The following is an 18,094-nucleotide window of genomic DNA, read 5'->3' on the forward strand; positions in this document are numbered from 1 at the left end:
AGAGAGAGAGAGAGAGAGAGAGAGAATTTTATTAGTAGTAATATTATACTTTACAATGTTTTTGCTTGGTGTACTACTGTTTCAATTCCACAGCTATAAACCCAGTTATACAGGCCTAGGTAGCTGTATTATGGCTGTATTAGACGCAGAGTAATTATTAGATACTTTTTTCAAGAAAAAAAAGCATGTCTAATGTGCTGGCAAATGTGGTAATGGCCATCCATGACATGCTTTGATCAGTATGAGAGTTAAAAGTTTTAATATACTGGAGGAAGAAGACGAGGAGGAGGTTTGCTTTAGCAGTACAGAGGGTGTTTGAGTTACAATTACAAGCAAGATACGTTTCAGTATCAATGTTCTGCAAACAATGTAATGCTTGCTTGCTTGATAACAGAGAGAGAGAGAGAGAGAGAGAGAGAGAGAGAGAGAGAGAGAAAACACCTTGTCTTATGGGTGATGTGATAATACTGAGTGGTGACAGGCTTGAGGCTTCTGCCAAACGCAAGAATTGAACATGCCAGGCATACTCTCCTTTTTTTGGTTATACATACCTTTATTCATGTTATTAATTAAGATGGCTGTTGGAAAGCATAGGACAAATTTGTTTGCCTATTGGTGGACTTTAGAGTGGGTATAGCCAAAGTCCAGTAGGTGTAGCCATGAGTTATGAGACATTCTCTCTCTCTCTCTCTCTCTCTCTCTCTCTCTCTCTCATGCACATTTTTCCCTTTCTCCCTCTCTTTTTGGAGTATACTTGCCTTTATTTATATAATTTATTAATATGGCTGGCTGAAAGAATAAAACAGGTATGTTTGCCTATTCGGGGACTTAATGTAATGGAACAGGCTTTCTGTGCCATGCAGTGCAACACTCCCATCCCTATGCCTCTCAGAAGCTGACTGGTGGAGATCCCTATGCTGTGGAATCTCAAGCCAGACTCACTGCGGTGCAATATGATAAGTTTCTAAATTAAATTTATATTTTAAACTAGCATCTCAAAATAAACTGCTACAGGGTCTGTGTCCTTGGGTGGTGGGCACCTTTGCTATGCTGCTGTGCTGTGTGGGTAGTGGCAAAGTGGTATACTAGGTAAATATGGTGCACAGTGTCAAATTTGAACTTTTGGTTAGCAAAGGGAACAATATCGAGAGCTCAATTTCATTTTATGAATAGACTTCGCATCTCTGAATATTTGTAACTCATTACCTCGTAACTCAGACTGTATATGTCAATACAATCCTAAAAGGATTAAGTACTGCAATTCTCATTCAGAAACATTTTGTTAGCAGGAACGACAAACTCTTGCAGTCCTGTAGAGGAAGTTTCTTTGTGGCAGTGTACGTCATGTAATGAGTATCATTAAAGATTCGTTCAGTTTTGACCAGTTGTTTGATTTCATTATTGGAAGGAAGAATTTGAAGAGTTGGAAACTTGAGAATCATGCATTTTTGTTTGTGATTAAAGAGCTAGTGAGAAGAGAAAATGTTTTTTAGGTTTTTTTTTTCTTATGTGGGAAGGACTGATATTTACAGAGAGTGAAAATCATGACATGTTCATCAAGTTCAAGGCAATGAAATTAGAGTAACTGCACTTTCTGACCAAGACAGAATGCATTGTTCCTCTTTCAGTCTTGGCATGACATTGTTTGCTGTCAATAGTGAATGGATCCATTTTTCTTATGATTCATTGCATTTTTTGAAGAGCCTCAGTAACATTATTTTGAAGGAGAAAAAGTAAATGCAGCAAGCATTTACACACATTCCATTGTAGACCTACTCCCACAAGAAGCTGTCCTTAATGCAGTATATGTATATCAGGTGCATAAATCCTTTTAATTGCTAAAATGTTTCAGTTACTCTTCATTTTAAAGATGTTTATTGCTAAATCTTGTCTTGTAAAATTTGCAGGGAATGTAAGAACAGCATGAAAAATGTGTGGTTCACCTCATGTGCACATCACTACAGAGGGCTGGTTGATACTTTAACTAGACAGCACTTCAGATGCTCTGGCTTGACTGATCTTTGTTCAGTTCCCACATCTTAGTTATGAGTTGGATGAATGACACCTCTTTGACACTGTTGAGGTTGAAGAGAAAGTTGATGTTCCGGTTGGACGAGGTTTATTCGCACCTTGAGGATATGTAACAAATACCAAATATAAATATACAAATCTTGAAACCTATGCAAATAATGCAGTGAGTGAATAATATGGGTAATGACTGTAATGAAATACAAAACAAAAAAATCTAGAATATAAAGGTAAAACTTGAATGGGATGAGTGGACAATTAACTATCAAGGAAAAAGCATATTAATGAGATTTTGTGAGTTTGTTTTTAGTCACTGCCAAACTGTTCTGTTCTCTTCGAGGATGCTGTACTGAAGGGATGACTTAAAACAGCATTACAAATACTCCCCCAACAAGAGAGTCCTTGCCTGGTCAGAGGTCAAGACGGTCAGGTTGTTGGATGAGCCGTCCAGTGCGGGACGAGGTGGGGCAAGGTCCATCTTTAGGGGATGGTGCAGGAGGACATGCACTCAGGTGGTGTGAGGTAGAAGTTGGGTTGTCAACAAGTGGCAATATAGGCGTGGAATCCTCTTCCTCAAGGTAGGCAGGTTTTAAGTGGTTGATTGACACCCAGTCACTGCCTCTGACTATACTGATGCAAAATGCCTACGGAGTTACATTCTAGGGCGGCGTAGGGTCCCCAGTAAGGGCAAGTGAGGGGTGGTTTGTAAGCGTTGTACCTTACGAAGACGTACTTAGAGGAGTTTAGTGATTTGGGGAAGTATCATGGAGGCGATGTCTTGTGTGTTTGGACACATGACTGGTACTTCCCCACGGTGTGCCGTAGTCTGGCGAGATTGTTGTCATCAACGGCTGTATTGGATGATGGACAGAATTCTCCTGGAACAACAAGAGCTTCTCCAAAAACCATCTCGGCTGGGGAAACATGCAGTCCCTCCTTCAGTGATGACCGCATCCCAAGGAGGACCCAGGGTAGTTGGGCCTTCCAATCTGGTCAGGTACAGTGTGCCATCAGCACAGCTTTTAGGGTGCGGTAGGTCCGCTCCACCATGCTGTTGGTTGCTGGATTGTAGGCCGTGGTGCAATGGATGTTTGTCCCCATCAACTCTCCCAGGGACGTCCACAGCTGAGAGATGAAGGCATGGCCCCAGTCAGAAGTAATGTCGTCTGGAACACCAAAGCAGCTGATCCATCCATGTAAGAGGGCCTCAGCGCAATCTCGTGCGGTAGCATTTGTCATGGGTATTGCTTTTGGCCAGTGTGTGGAACACTCTGTAGTGGTGAAGAGGTACTGTGAGGCATCTGATGGTGGAAGGGGGCCACCCATGTTGACATGAATGTCCAAAATGACACTTGGGCTGGTGGAAGTCTCCTATCCCCAACTCAGTGTGGCAGCCAACTTTACTTGTCTGGCAGGTAATGCAGCATTGGCCCCATTGCCTTATGTCCTTATTCATTCCGTGCCAAATGAATTTTTCCTTTATGAGATGGGCAGTTGAGTATCCAGATAGGTGTGGCAAACCATGGACAACATTGAAGATTTTGCTGTGTTGGGGCTGCGGGATGAGAAGTCGCGGACAACCGGTGCTAACATCACAGAGGATGGTATGGCCCCTGTCTCCGAAGGCAACATCCTCCCATCGCAGACTCGTTATGTCAGTGCGGTAGGCTGCAGTCTCAGGGTCATTCTCTTGAGCAGTTGCTATCTCTTCATAGTTGATTCCGAGGTAGACTGAGTTTATTTCCACTCTTGAGAGGGCATTGGCCACCAGATTCATCTTTCCTGGGGTGTATTCAATGGTGCAATTGAACTCAGCAATGCTGGAGAGGTGCTGGCCATTGTTGGTCTGACCAAGCATCACCCTGTTTGGAGAAAGCATGAACCAGTATGCGATGGTCCGTACGAATGGTGAATGGGATTCCTTCTAGGAGGTGTTTGAAGTGGTGAACAGCGAGGTAGACAGCCAGTAGTTCATGGTTGAATGTGCTATATCTTGTTTCTGCTTGCTGGAGTTCCCAGCTGAAGAATCCCAGTGGTTGTGTCGTACCCTTGATGGTCTGCTCGATGACTGCTCCAACAGCAACAGAACTCACATCTGTGGTCAGTGTAAGAGGAGTGCTGGGGCACAGGAAGGAAAGAGTTGTAGCTGAGGTGAGGGCGGCCTTTGTGTCCTTGAAGGCTCATTCCTGTTTTGGTCCCCATTCCAGCTCTTTTGGTTTGCCAACGAGAGAACTGTAGAGCAGTTCCATGATCTGGGCAATGTTCGGCAGGAAGCAATGGTAGTAGTTTACTATACCGATGAATTCTTGGAGTCCTTTGATGGTGGTGGGACAAGGAAATTTTGAAACAGCATGCACCTTACCCAAAAGGGGGGAGACACTGGTGGATGATATCTGGTGTCCAAGGAATTCCACTGATGTAGCGCCAAACTGGCATTTGTTCTGATGCACAAACAGGCCGTTGTCCTGTAGTTGCTGCAGAACAGTTCGGAGATGTTGGACATGTTCCTCTGAGTTCTTGGAGAAGATTAGTATGTTGTCCACATAGCAGGTGCAGAAGGGAAGGTCTCTGAGGATGCCATCTATTAGGTGCTGAAAGGTTGCCCCTGAATTTCGAAGACCAAAAGTGGAGTAATTGAATGTGCAAGTCCCAAAGGGTGTGATGACTGCTGTCTTGGGTATGTCTTTGAGGTAAACTGGAACTTGAAAATACCCTTTCAGGAGATCAAGCTTGGAGAAAATCTTGGCCCCATGTCGATTGGAGATAAGGTCTGCCATGTTGGGAATTGCCAGTGATCTGGTTCTGTAAAAAGATTAAGTTGCCTGTAGTGTCGCTACAGGGCTGCCAGGTGCCATCAGCTGTCTTGACGAGGTGAAGAGGAGATGCCCATGGACTTGAGGCTTTCTGACATATGCCCATTTGTTCCATGTCGGCTTAAGCTTGTTTTTCTGCTTGAAGTTTTTCAGGGGATAGCTGTCTAAACTTGGAATGAACTGGGGGGGTCCGTTGTTTTGATGTAGTGGAAAATTCCATGTTTTGATGAGTGACCATGCTGCTGATGGAGTTCTAGGCGGAATACTTCAGGGAATTCTTGTCTGAGCATGTCGTAAAGGATATCTATTCTCAATGAACAGATTTCTGTGTGTCGGCAGTGGGAGCCAAGAGGAGCTGAGCGGAATGTTGCTACATCCAGCAATTTATGGTTGGCAACATCAATGAGCAATCCATAATGACTCAGGAAATCCACTCCTAGGAGAGGCGTCTTGACATCAGCGATGACGAAATCCCAAGAAAAGCTGCGTTCAGCTGCTTGGATAGGGATGGTGCGGGTGCTGTAGGTGGGAATTGTACTTCCATTGGCTGCGATGAGCTTGATGTCTAATCAGTGTGTCAAAGGGCAGTTTCTGTCCTCTGCTGTGACTGGAAACAGGAAACAAAAAGTGCCTGTGTCCACCAGAAACTTACGGCCAGATAAGATGTCTGTGATGAAGAAACCAGAGGCTGGTAAAGCAAGCGCATTGATATTCCCAGGCTTGGGGTCCGAAGAGGCCACTGCTGTGGTCAGTGGTGGCCTCATTAACAGTTTTTTGGCCACTGGCAACCTGGGGTGCATTTGCAAGCTCCAGCTCCGAATTTGTGATGGTAGTAGCACAGTCCATGCTGTCCATGTTGGCTGGAAACTCCTGGTTTGCAGTTGCACGTCTGGTTGTCGGGCAGCCACTTGCAAACAGGTGGCCTGGCAGCATTGGTGTTGGGCAGGTTGTCAACTAAGGCAGGGCAGATAGTGTCGGGGGCACAGGACGCTTTTGCGGTATTGATAAGATTGTCCACCTTATTTATGAGCTCTTCCACGGGGCAGTCATCAGCTTCGTGTAGGGCAGCTCTCACAGATGAGGGAAGACGTTGCAGCCACAGCTCCCACAGCAAGTCTACCCGCTGTGGTTTGCCAGTAGTAGAGTCATGTTCAAGTAGTGTAGCTAGAGCTTGCATCTCATTCCATGCTGCATGTGCTGTGGTGTCTCCCAGAGGTGTTAGACGAAGATTTAGAAGACGTCGGAGCCAGGCGCTGACGGAGATCGTGAACTCTTTGAAGGAGATACTGCTTGAGGTCGTCGATGACATCTTTGTCCTGGTTGTCCAGCCATGCTGTGATGCGAGGAAAAATTGTCTCAGGGATGGCTTCCAGTACATAGTCGGCCTTGGTTTGAGGGCTTGTAACTTTCCTCAGTCGGAACTGAACTTCTGCTCGCCGAAACCATGATGCAGCCTCACTGGCGCAGAAAGGTGACAGCTTCACTGTGACGGTGGAAACGGTTGGTTTTGCATTGCATTGCATTGGTATCTTCTTCCATTGCTGAAGAGTAGTTTCTTGTCCAGGGGTCACCAGTTGTTGAGGTTGAAGAGAAAGTTGAGTGTTCTGGTTGGATGAGGTTGATTCACACCTTGAGCATACATAACAAATACCATACTAGATATAAATATACAAATCTTGAAACCCTATGCAAATAATGCAGTGAGTTGATAAAACGGGTAATGACTGTAATGAAATACAAAACAAAAAAATCTAGAATTTAAAGGTAAAACTTGAATGTGATGAGTGGACAATTAACTATCAAAGAAAAGCATATTAATAAGATTTTGAGAGTTTGTTTTTAGTCACTGCCAAACTGCTGTTCTTTTCAAGGATGCTGCACTGAAGGGATGAGTTAAAACAACGTTACAACATAAGGTCAAATTAAAACTCAGATTAGCTCTTGACTTCAGTTCCTGACTAAATTTGAAGATATAGTGACATATAACATCAGACTGTTAAGATAATAATCTTTTCTATATAACTAATTGTACATACAGAAGAATTTTTGAACCTGATGAATGTCAAACAGTATTGATACCTTGTTAGATGTTAGACAGAAGCAGTGAAGCAAAAGACTAGATGTGGAATTTAGGTGGCCTCTCCATTCCCACTGAAAATACATTGAAGCATTCTAAGGGATGGAAACAGTACTGTGTGGTACTTTGGAGAAATCTAAGGGAAAAGATGTATTTTCCTTGGCAATCGTAAGTTTGTGTTGCCTTTGCATGTGTCCCAGCAACTGATCAAAGGCATCAGTTCCAACAAACTTGGAATATTTTTATCCCTGAGTATTAAATGGGAAGAAGAAATGAGTATGAGAAATTGTAAATTTGTTACTTTGGAATAGTAAATTTTCATACACAGATGTACCCACAAAACTTTTTTTTCCATTATATTCTTGCAAAATGTTCTGCTCTTGCCCTTCTCTAATTGCATGTCCCAAGAATTGAGTAAGAAGAATGAATTAATTTCCCATTAAGTCTATCCATTCTCTGCTAATTAGGGAAATGGTCTAAAGGTGGCAGTACTATAGTGGGATCAGAGCTTTAGTTAAGGCTTTGTGTTCCTTGAGAATTAAGCTTCCTTGGGGGGTGACAGCTGTACTATAAATCAACCTTACCATCTTCCCCTTCCCTTTGATGGGGATCCCCAGCCACTGGGTACCACAAATGAACCCACTCCCTTTTCTTCCTTGGGGATGCTTGTGAGCTAAGTTGATAACCCTGGCAGACATATACATATGGAAAACTTCATAATTAAAGCATTTTATACATACTGGTTACAATAGTGTAATGTATAATAATACATGTAATTATAGATTGAATAACAAATACATTAGCATAATCATAAACACAATGTAAATAATGCAGCTGGCTGCCTGGTGCTGTATTTGAACTTTGTTAATCCCATGTGTGTCACCACACCACTCTCTCCCAACTATCCAGTAAAGCCACAGGCTGCTGTCACACCACCACTTTTGTGACCAGATTTTTTCAACTGATTATGCCTTTCCTAATATGAGTCAATTGGATAAATGTTCAAATTGGTGTGGTGATAAGTAACTACTGGTGGAGCTCACAACAGAACAATAAGATGATAAACAAGAGGATATTCCAGCTGAAAAAGCAAGCATGAACAAGGATAACTGCAAAAATCAGCACAATGGCCTATGAAACAGGGAAGTGTAGACAACCAGCAGTTGAGCCAACTGATGTTTCCATGGGCTTATAACCATAATAAACAAAGTCTTTCATAAACTATAAGAACATTTGAGTTAAATTTGCTCTTTCATAACTTATCAGATATATATTCCAACAAATCATAAATCATTTGCTACTATAATATCTAAGTAAAACACTGGATTAGTCCATAAAATATATGAAGAAGGTCCATATTGGGACCCTTTCCCAAATGGCAACAATGTCGCCTCCTGCTGCTGTCCACCCCCACCATGCACCCATCATGTTGATAGTACCCCAAAGCAGACGACACAGTCACATCACCAATGGGTTGATTTATGGTATGGCTGAGCCCTCCCACTCTTAGTATGTGACTGCTCCCTAAGAATGAAGGAATTATACAAGGATTACCAAAAGTCAACAGGACTTCAAAGTAAGGAAAATCTTTTAAGTTACATTTTAGTAATTATGATAGGTATATACATTTTATCTCTTAAAAAGTCCTCTTTAATATGGTGCATTACCTGCTTTTTACATCCCTTGGAGATGTGTATGTGACTGTGCTGCTTCAAGTGAACAGCCTGCATGTGTTAATATTACTGCTTGGCTAGTCTTTGCCTCATATTTTCAGTGAATTTCATTAACAAATAAATGTTCACTATGAGGATTGATAGCCAGACTTTGAAATATTTTCTGTACCTGTTGCAATAAGTTGAAATATTTTCTGTACCTGTTGCAATAAGCATAATTCTCTAGTAGTTGTTGCAGTAAGAAATTTTTTTGTATTTATTGCAGTAAGCAGAAATTTAGTTAACTAAAAAAAAAATGTGTTTCCTAATGTGAGCCTCTGGAACCCTTCCACAAAGAAGTTCTAGATGCAAATAACTGGATAGATGAACAGGAAATACAGAAACCCTGTTACATTAGTGAATCTGATCTAAAAAAAAACTACACTGAAGGAAGGGGTTTTGTCAGATAAGTAAGTCAATATATTCACAAATATAAAGCAGAAACCAGATTCAGGCCATGACAGATGTATGGATTAAAGAATCTTTAACAAACATGGCAGTTATGATCATCATCAACTCCTTCCCCTCTTGTACTGTCAAAACATAAGGTGAACCAAGAAAAGCTTACTGTGGAGTGACTAATTTTCTTAAGATTCAGCCTCATGCACTCTTGTGGGAGCTTTTGAGAAATACATACTGCATACCTTAGCCTCTAGGCTGCTTAATTAAAAAAAAACATTTCTCTCTAGCTTTAAGACTGAAAACATATAAATAAAATTTTTAGGTCTATTTTGAATACAATAAAAATAGCTATTCAGTCCTGAATAATTGTTACTAGGTGCTAAATGTACAATAAAACAAAATAATTATATGTTCATACATTTCATATTTCTCATTTACATTTAAAAGTATATTTAATACTTTAATCTTGATTTAAATTAATTTCTTACATGACAATATTCTTCCTAAAACATCTTTTTGTACAATTCACCCATACACACTGACCATGTCATGTACCCTTCATGTATTCCATTATTTCCAGGTACTTACCCTTCAAAACAATTTATGCACTTTGGGATGCAGTAAGGAACCAGATTGACTATCACCACTTTTGATGACCACTAGTGGTTTCTTGAACTTCTGTGGAAGAGACAAGGTGTTAGATACTGATACTGATGTGCAGGGAAATAGAAAATAATAATAATAAAAATAAATGAGTTAATAAATAAATAAAAATTGCTGAAAACAAGCTAATGAATGGGGAACATATCCTGTGTGATGTGTTGCTTAACCCACTGACTACTTCCATCACTGAGGGCTACATCAATGATCTTGACTTGGATTACTTAAAATAAACTTATTTATGCTACTAATTGTCATGGAAACAAAGAATGTTTGTAAAACCAATAAACAGAGCCTGGAGAATATATGTTTGCTATCCCTGTTGTGCTGTAACATTTGTAGACTGACTGTTGGTGAGGGTAGGTGCACACCACAGCACTTTTTGGATACTGGAGGATCTCAAGTAAGGCACAAAAAAGGCTGCTTTCATAAGGAAAAATAAGGATTAAACCTGTTACTAAATTCCATTCATTCACTGGAAGGAGGAAGCTGGAATGAGCAAGCTGAGTGGACTAAGGTGAATGTGTAAGCTGAGTGTTGGTTGGCCATTGTCATTTATTCCCCATTCAGGTATTTCTTTGTTTTTACTGCATTTTACATTATGTTGCAATTCATATGGTCCATCATATTTCATGTATACTAAAAGATGATAAGCGCAATATTCCAGCCTATAAAGAATAAAGAATTAATGAACAAAATCTCTCAAAGAATGCATCATCAATGTTGCCAAGTATGTGAGTAGTACACACAACAGTTTTCAATACATTCAAATAAAAATCTTGCACTATTGCAGTATTTTTATTATAATTCATTAATACTAAAAGACAATAATAATCAAAACACTCAAACTTACCATGTGAAATAAAGGAATAAAGAGCAAAACATATTTGTGAATGTTGTGGAAATTTCCACTATTGTGCATAATACCAATGCCTTATTGGTTTATGGTGTGATTTGTATATAAATTGTAAAGTTAAATTAAGGGATAATTAAGGTTAATTTAGTAAAAACTAAGTATTAGTTGCTATTATAAATAAATTGGGAATTAGAGATATGGAGATGATTATAGGTAGCTATTGTTTTTGATATAGGAAGGAGCCCACGAGGAGTGGAACTGCCTGACTCGCAGCTGCCTTTCAAGTCATATCTATTCCACTTTGAATATTCACTAAGTTGCTAAGAACTTAGAACCCCGGAAACCTGCACAGCAGCAAATAATCTGTCTTTGCTATGAAGACACAGTTAGCCACTGGCCTGGAATGCACAGTGACACCAACTCACCACCGACCACAGCCAGCCCAAACCACAGGTAAGTTATTGGTTATTTATGATTATATTTAGTTGTGTTTTCTGTGTTTGTGTGTTAGCTGGGAGACCATAGAGTGAGTGTAAAGGTCTAAAAAGTTCCCACAAATATAATTTACCACCAATGTTAGTATCAAGTATGTGACATGTAGCACTGTCACAACACAGCTGCCACAGGCAGTGCACCCTGCAAATAGTGCAGCTAACTACAAAGCAAGAAACCAAGTTCAAATCTTGGTCATGGCTTGGATTTTTCTGGGATGTCTGCCTGTTACTTGTTGGTTCACTCAGCTTTGAAATGGGCACCAGCCACCTGTGACTGGGAATGTGATGGCAATGGAGAAAAGGAAATGGCAGCCCTACTCCATATGCCATGGCCCAGGAAGGGTGGCGCTCCCTGCCCCATGCCAATGCTCACCAAAGTGTGGCCCACCTTCACTCTTTTACACCTATGGTGAATTAGCATATATGGGCTAATACCAGGTTACAGAATAAGATTTACCTTGATCTAGGCAGACATGGGATGAGGCTAAGTACCTATCAGTGCACAGGCACAGGACTAGACAGGGTACTTAGCTGGAGTTGGGAAGGGATGTCTGCCTGTAGTAGTAAGGTTAATAGGAGGAATGATGAACTGCAATGAACACTGGCTGGAGTCTAACTGCTTGAATGGGAGGAGTATAACTCTGATCGCTCCTCAAGTGTAACTGACTGGCATATGAAGCAAACTGAGAACAGTTTTGTTCCAGAAGCCCGGATCGACAAGAACTGTATCCTTGTTAGTCTATCCACTTGTTACAGTGGATAATTGAAATTATTACCCGTCAACATGAAACCCTATTGGGACAATAGTTTCGACACCACTAATAAATGTAAACTTTGGGAAGGCAGTGTGTGCTGCCTGTGGCAGTTGTGTGGTGTCACGTACATGACACAAACATTGATTAGATTACATTCATTGAGAGATTTTGCTCATTAATCTTTTATTTTACATGATAGGCTTGAATATTTTTTTTGGCATTTATGAAATATGATAAAATGCTCCAATTATACAAGATTTTAATTAAAATGCAGTAAAATAATATACATCGGTGAGTTGTGAATACACAGAAGCAATCAATCACTAAGCTTGCAAGTACGGCTTGGCTCAAACAGCTTGTTTAGTTCAGATTTCAGTAGTTGAATTACAGTTACATGAATTCACAGAGTGCACTTAGTACCTTGATACATGGGGTCTTAGAACACTAGCTAAAGATGTTAGTGTCTTAAGATTTCAGTGTCAAAATAAGGCATCATGTGTATAAAAGAATGAGGAAAAACTTAATTCTTGAAACTGAAAAGCCAGAGTTTTTTGCTATGGAAAGCAAAAGACAAGAAATAACACATTTAACATTCTTAAAGTTTATACAAGAATAGTTAACTGAATAATCACACTAAATGAATTATATAAAAATCAAATTCTTAAAGATTTATGCACTAAATCTGTACTGTTAGCTCACAGAATAATATAGTTTCTACTTAACAACATTCCTTCAATATTACATACACTAATTCTTTAGAGAGAGATGATTATTTCCAAATTTTCTTAGAGATGCATGTCAACCTAAGATGACTCAGAAGCAACTCAGCTTTTGGCCAATGTTACTGGAGATGTTTACATTCAAGAAGCAGACAACAAGGGAAACCAACCAAGCAGTGGCTCTAGGCAACACTGACCAAGCTGGATTACTACTAGGCAAGAAGATGCCTGGAACCAATGTATGAGTGGCTGAGGTTGGAGACGGACACAAAACAGATCATTTACTGAATTTGTTGATGATGAAATTGAAAAGAACAGGGAAGAAAATGTTGAGGTGCATAATAGGTGTGATCACTCAGAAAACATCAACAAAATGGAAAAAGCAAGAATACCAGCAAGAGTGAAGTGCATTACAGAAGTGATAAGATGAAAATTAGATGTTTTGGTCATGCAGTAAGAAGAGATTGAAGATCAGGAAACAATTAAAAGAGTCTGGAGAAAACCAGTTGAAGGAAGAACATTGAAAGGAAGAGAGTAAGATAGAGGGGTGGAATTACAGTAGAACTGCAAAAAATGGGAATCACAGATGAAGATGCAAAGAAGAGGAACAACTGAAGGAGATTCATACATGGCCTCAACCCCTTACTCTAGGGAATGGCCAAAGGAGAAAAGAAGACAGTGGTCTAACAGGAAAAACTCATGAGGAAGCAATTCATTATTAATGAGAGAGAGAGGAATTCATGAACAAGTCTGCTGCTGCTGCTGCTGTTGTTTCTCTCTCTCTCTCTCTCTCTCTCTCTCTCTCTCTCTCTCTCTCTCTCTCTCTCTCTCTCTCTCTCTCTCTCTCTCTCTCTCTCTCTCTCTCTCTCTCTCTCTCTGGGAAAGAAAAAAAAGAAAAAGATAAGTCCAAAATTCTTGAGACAGTATTATAATTATTATTTTATTATTATCATCATCATCATCATCATCATTATTATTATTATTATTATTATTATTATTATTATTATTATTTTTGTTATTTGATTATGCACTTTCAAAGTACATAATAGAGCAGTTCCAAAAGGGCATAGGGTTAAATAGTTAAAATAGTGCTACAAAAGACCCAGAAAAAAAGACAAAAAGAACAATGACTGGAAATAAAGGAAGATATATACATGAAAGTAAAGAAAGGGGTAATTCAAAATTGAAAATTAAATTTTAAAAAATTGTAAAAAGAAGAGAAATTAAAAAGTCAAAGTAAAAATTAGTGATGTAAATCAATCAAAATAAATTAGACAATAGTAAAAAAAAGAAAAAAACTTTAAAGAGTAAAAGTTTAAAATTTGATAAACTAAAATCAATGAATGCAAAAAAATGATTGGAAGTGAAAAGGATATCCGAACCAGCGAACCACATACAAGTATAGTACCACAGAAACAAAGCACTCTGTCAGTTTGGTAAATTTGTCAAAAGAGGTACGTAGGTCTTCAGGCCATTCCTAAAAGCATTTATATTCTCAGTATTTATAAGATTAACAGATAAGTTGTTGAAAAGCCTTAGGCCAGCAGCAGAAAATGCATGGTTAGCCATGCTCAAGGCTGTGCATGGAATACTGAGGAACTCTATTGCAGCAGTGCACAGCTGACACTGGAGCATAGTAGTGAATTACACCCACACACAAAGATATCTGAGAGAGAGAGAGAGAGAGAGAGAGAGAGAGAGAGAGAGAGAGAGAGAGAGAGAGAGAGAGAGAGAGAGAGAGAGAGAGAGAGAGAGAGAGAGAGAGAGAGAGAGAGAGAGAGAGAGAGAGAGAGCAAACTTTTCACTAACCTCTGTCTCCGTTGTATCTTTTTTAGTAACGCTTCTTCCTTTATTTGCTGGTTCCAAGGAGGTAACTGGAGCTTTCTGCGAGGCACATGGCGGAAGGCATGAGGCCAGTCACCTGTAAGAGATGATAAGGGAGTTAAAAGAAGAGGCTGAGAAAAAGAAAAAAGGAAGTACAGGGAGAAAGCAGGAATACAATATATATATATATATATATATATATATATATATATATATATATATATATATATATATATATATATATATATATATATATATATATATATATATATATATATATATGAAAGGGAAGAAGGGAAATGATAAGAGGGAATGGAAAAGAATTAAGAAAATACAGTAGCACTGGTATGTAAGACAATAATATGAAATAATAGGTTATAAATGCTATTACATATGAATCAGATATTTCTAATGAGTAGTTAAGATGTAAATGTCAATGTGCATGGAAGAAAAAGCCATGCATTGGGTTATATTGGTCCAGGTTAGCTAATGAAGCTAATGCAAAGAAACATTAAAGGCTTTACCTGAGAAAGTTGGGTTAAATATGTTTTATGTAGTCTGTGTTTATATTTGGCAGAAGAATCACTAATGCAATATTCATTGTGACACATGCAGAAAACATTAATTAAAATAGAGAGATCTACACAGTCTCACACTTGGCAATGAACTGGTGCCAGAGAAAACTCACTGAATGGAAATTCACAAAATTCAAATAGTCATACCACATGATTCAAACAATTTGAACAACTCCCAATTTGAACAGGGTTGGCGAACAAATTTTGTCTTCCAATTTGAACGTGGTCTTCCAATTCGAACAAATACACCCATTCAAGCAGTCAGTTCCTCTAGCATTTGTGCCCTTCCTTCCTTACCCTTCTCTCTCTCTCTCTCTCTCTCTCTCTCTCTCTCTCTCTCTCTCTCTCTCTCTCTCTCTCTCTCTCTCTCTCTTCCTTTTCATCAGGTCTCAAACCTCCCTCCCTGTCACCTCTCCTCACCCTTATCTGTCAGAGATAAGGCAAAAGGGAGTGATACCTTGCTCTCTCTCCCCCCTCATTCATTCTGTCATTTTTGCTTCAGAGAGAGAGAGAGAGAGAGAGAGAGAGAGAGAGAGAGAGAGAGAGAGAGAGAGAGAGAGAGAGAGAGAGAGAGAGAGAGAGAGAGAGAGAGAGAGAGAGAGAGAGAGAGAGAGAGAGAGAGAGAGAGAGAGAGAGAGAGAGAGAGACTGACTAATTAACTGGGAGTATGAGCACCAGACTGCTGGGTTCAAATGGCACTATGTCAGGGAAGAGAGGGCAGTGAGGGTAATAATTAATGGGGTTGCTGGTCTGAAGGTTGAAGAGTGATTATTATGGTGAGATTGTTATATTAAGTGGAGGATACTAATTTGTTTTAAGTATGATATGAGGTGGTCCATACAGAAGGTTTGTGGCTCTAAGAATATCGTGTAGACACGGGAGGCAGGAAAGAGAAACGAGATGAGAGAAGGCAGCAGCACGAGCAGCTGTATGTCTCAAGCAGGAGAGGAGGATGTGGGAAACAGAGAGGATTATGTCACAAGTTGGGCATAAGGGGGATGGGAAGCTATTCATAAGGTGGGAGTGCATGAGGTTGGTGTGCCCAATATGTAACTGAGCCAGTGCTGTTTCCAGGTGCCTATTTTGGGGGGGGATGGAGAGAGAGAGAGAGAGAGAGAGAGAGAGAGAGAGAGAGAGAGAGAGAGAGAGAGAGGAGAGAGAGAGAGAGAGAGAGAGAGAGAGAGAGAGAGAGAGAGAGAGAAAAGAAAGAAAGGAAGGAAGGAAGGAGGCAACATTTATCATTTTGAGGTGGGTATTTATTTACAATGGTATTTTGCATTAAATTTTAAGGTCATTGCTTTTGTATCTGACGTATAGGACAACCCACTTTTTTTTTGCCTTTTTAGGATGATTCGTGTCATCTTATACACCAAAATATGTGGTATTTCATTTTTTTTTTACATTTTTTTCTATAATTTATGTTATTTTCATTCAATGATAAGTTTAGTGCACAACATAAACCCATAAAAAAGGGGGGATTTTCTACCTGAAATGGATGAATTTTTTTACATTAATTCGAATGGGATAAATTGCTTCTCAACTCAAACACCCTAAAAGAACCAATCAAGCTTGAATCATAAGGTACCACTGTAATTATATCAACAGGAAAATGTTAATTATTACCAGAACCTTCACAAAATCAACCTTTCTTTGCTGATTTGGTGGTTTGAAACTTAGGTTTCTAACAATCACCTGACATAAGACATAAAATAGAAATTATTTAGTAGAAAAAAGCTTTTAATTCTTGTCCTTTATTTTATCATAATTACTTTGACAGCTGCAGGGTAATTACCTTTAAGATTTTTCTTTTCTTTTTCTTTTTTCTTTTTTTTTTTTTTATGTAGGAGGGGCATCAACCAAAGGCAACAAAACTGTAATAAAAAAAAGGCCCACAGAGGTGCCAGTCCCCAAATGGAGTCAAAATTGGTAGTCAAAAATTACAGGATAAGTGTCTTGAAAACTCCCTTTTGAAAGAGTTTAAGTCATAGGAAGGTGGAAATACAGAAGTAGGCAAGGAGTTTAAGACTTTACCAGTGAAAGGGATAAATAATTGAGGACACAGAAAAGGGGTTACTGTCAGGTGTCTGAGGCAACTGACAGTAATGCCTTTTCTGTCCCCTTCAATTTTTTCTATCGTCATTTTCAATCCAAAGCTGGATGTTGTGTCTATGTGCGCAATGACTTAACCTGCTCTCATGCCCAAGCTCTTGAATTTTCTGAGTTTTTCCACCATCTGGCTATGACTACAGAGTCACTCTCAAACTAAATTTATCTGTGCTCTATACCTCTCACTTAATTCCTCTGACTATAAGAAATTCTTTGAATACATAACTTCCAAAGTGGAGCACATTCTGACTCTCTTCCCTTTTGCGAAGATCTCCATTATTGGAGGCTTCAATGTTCACCACTAGCTTTGGCTTTTCTCTCCTTTCACTGACCATCCTGGTGAACTAGCCTTCAACTTTGCTATCCTTCATGCCCTAGAGCAACTGGTGCAACACCCAACTTGTATTCCTGATCGTCTTGGAAATACAGTAAAATCCCTCTTATCCGGCATCAACAGGACCGCCGACATGCCGGATACTTGAATATTACCAGATACTTGAATAGAAGTGAAATTATGTTCACAATCACCACCCTACGCTCACGCATCTTACCATAACAAAGATCAGCTGTAATAGAAGTGAAATTATGTCCACAATCAACATCCTACACTCACGCATCTTACCATAACAAAGATCAGCTGATCTTAATCAGCAGCTGATCTGATCAGCTGCTTAAGTGTAAGCACAACATGCTTCCTCTTTCTACAACTTTGGGCATGATGAAGGCGTCAGGCGATAAACAGTGCACACGCAGGACTGAGTCACTGAGTAAACACAGTGCAGTGGGTCGTGGCTGGTGCGAAGCAGTGCGCTCTGGCGAGGGGACAAAGTATGCCTCGCGCAGGAATTTTAATCAATTTTATGAGGACACATTGATTTTTTATTGATTTTAAGGCTTGGGGAAAAATGTGCCGGATACTTGAATGCCGGATGAGAGGGATTTTACTGTATCATCTTGCAGTCACAGTTAACCTGCCCCAAGGTAGAGTGCTTGTACTTGGTGATAGTCAGGTTAGGCACTTAGATAGTGCGTTTTGTGTCAGAGACAGGAAGCGTAGGTCAAGGGTGTGTTTG

General features: G+C 39.8%; 1 protein-coding gene across 19 annotated transcripts in view; it reads right to left on the bottom strand.

Moving 5' to 3' along the window:
• Window positions 1–2,102: 2,102 nt before the first annotated feature.
• Window positions 2,103–18,094, bottom strand: part of LOC135109551 (mitochondrial ribonuclease P protein 1 homolog) — a 58,136-nt gene continuing 42,144 nt past the window's right edge. For 2 of the 19 annotated variants that reach the window (XM_064020965.1, XM_064020958.1), the window contains 5 exons: window positions 14,326–14,437; window positions 8,586–9,710; window positions 8,358–8,442; window positions 6,921–6,992; window positions 2,103–6,445 (listed from right to left, as the gene is read on the bottom strand). In XM_064020965.1, the coding sequence (XP_063877035.1) occupies window positions 5,605–6,219 (615 nt within the window). In that variant the 5' untranslated portion in view covers window positions 6,220–6,445; window positions 6,921–6,992; window positions 8,358–8,442; window positions 8,586–9,710; window positions 14,326–14,437 and the 3' untranslated portion in view covers window positions 2,103–5,604. The other 17 variants (XR_010272741.1, XM_064020977.1, XM_064020966.1 and 14 more) reach the window with 16 other exon arrangements.

Source organism: Scylla paramamosain, chromosome 19 (genome assembly GCF_035594125.1).
Source record: "Scylla paramamosain isolate STU-SP2022 chromosome 19, ASM3559412v1, whole genome shotgun sequence".
Classification (NCBI taxonomy): Eukaryota; Metazoa; Arthropoda; class Malacostraca; order Decapoda; family Portunidae; genus Scylla; species Scylla paramamosain.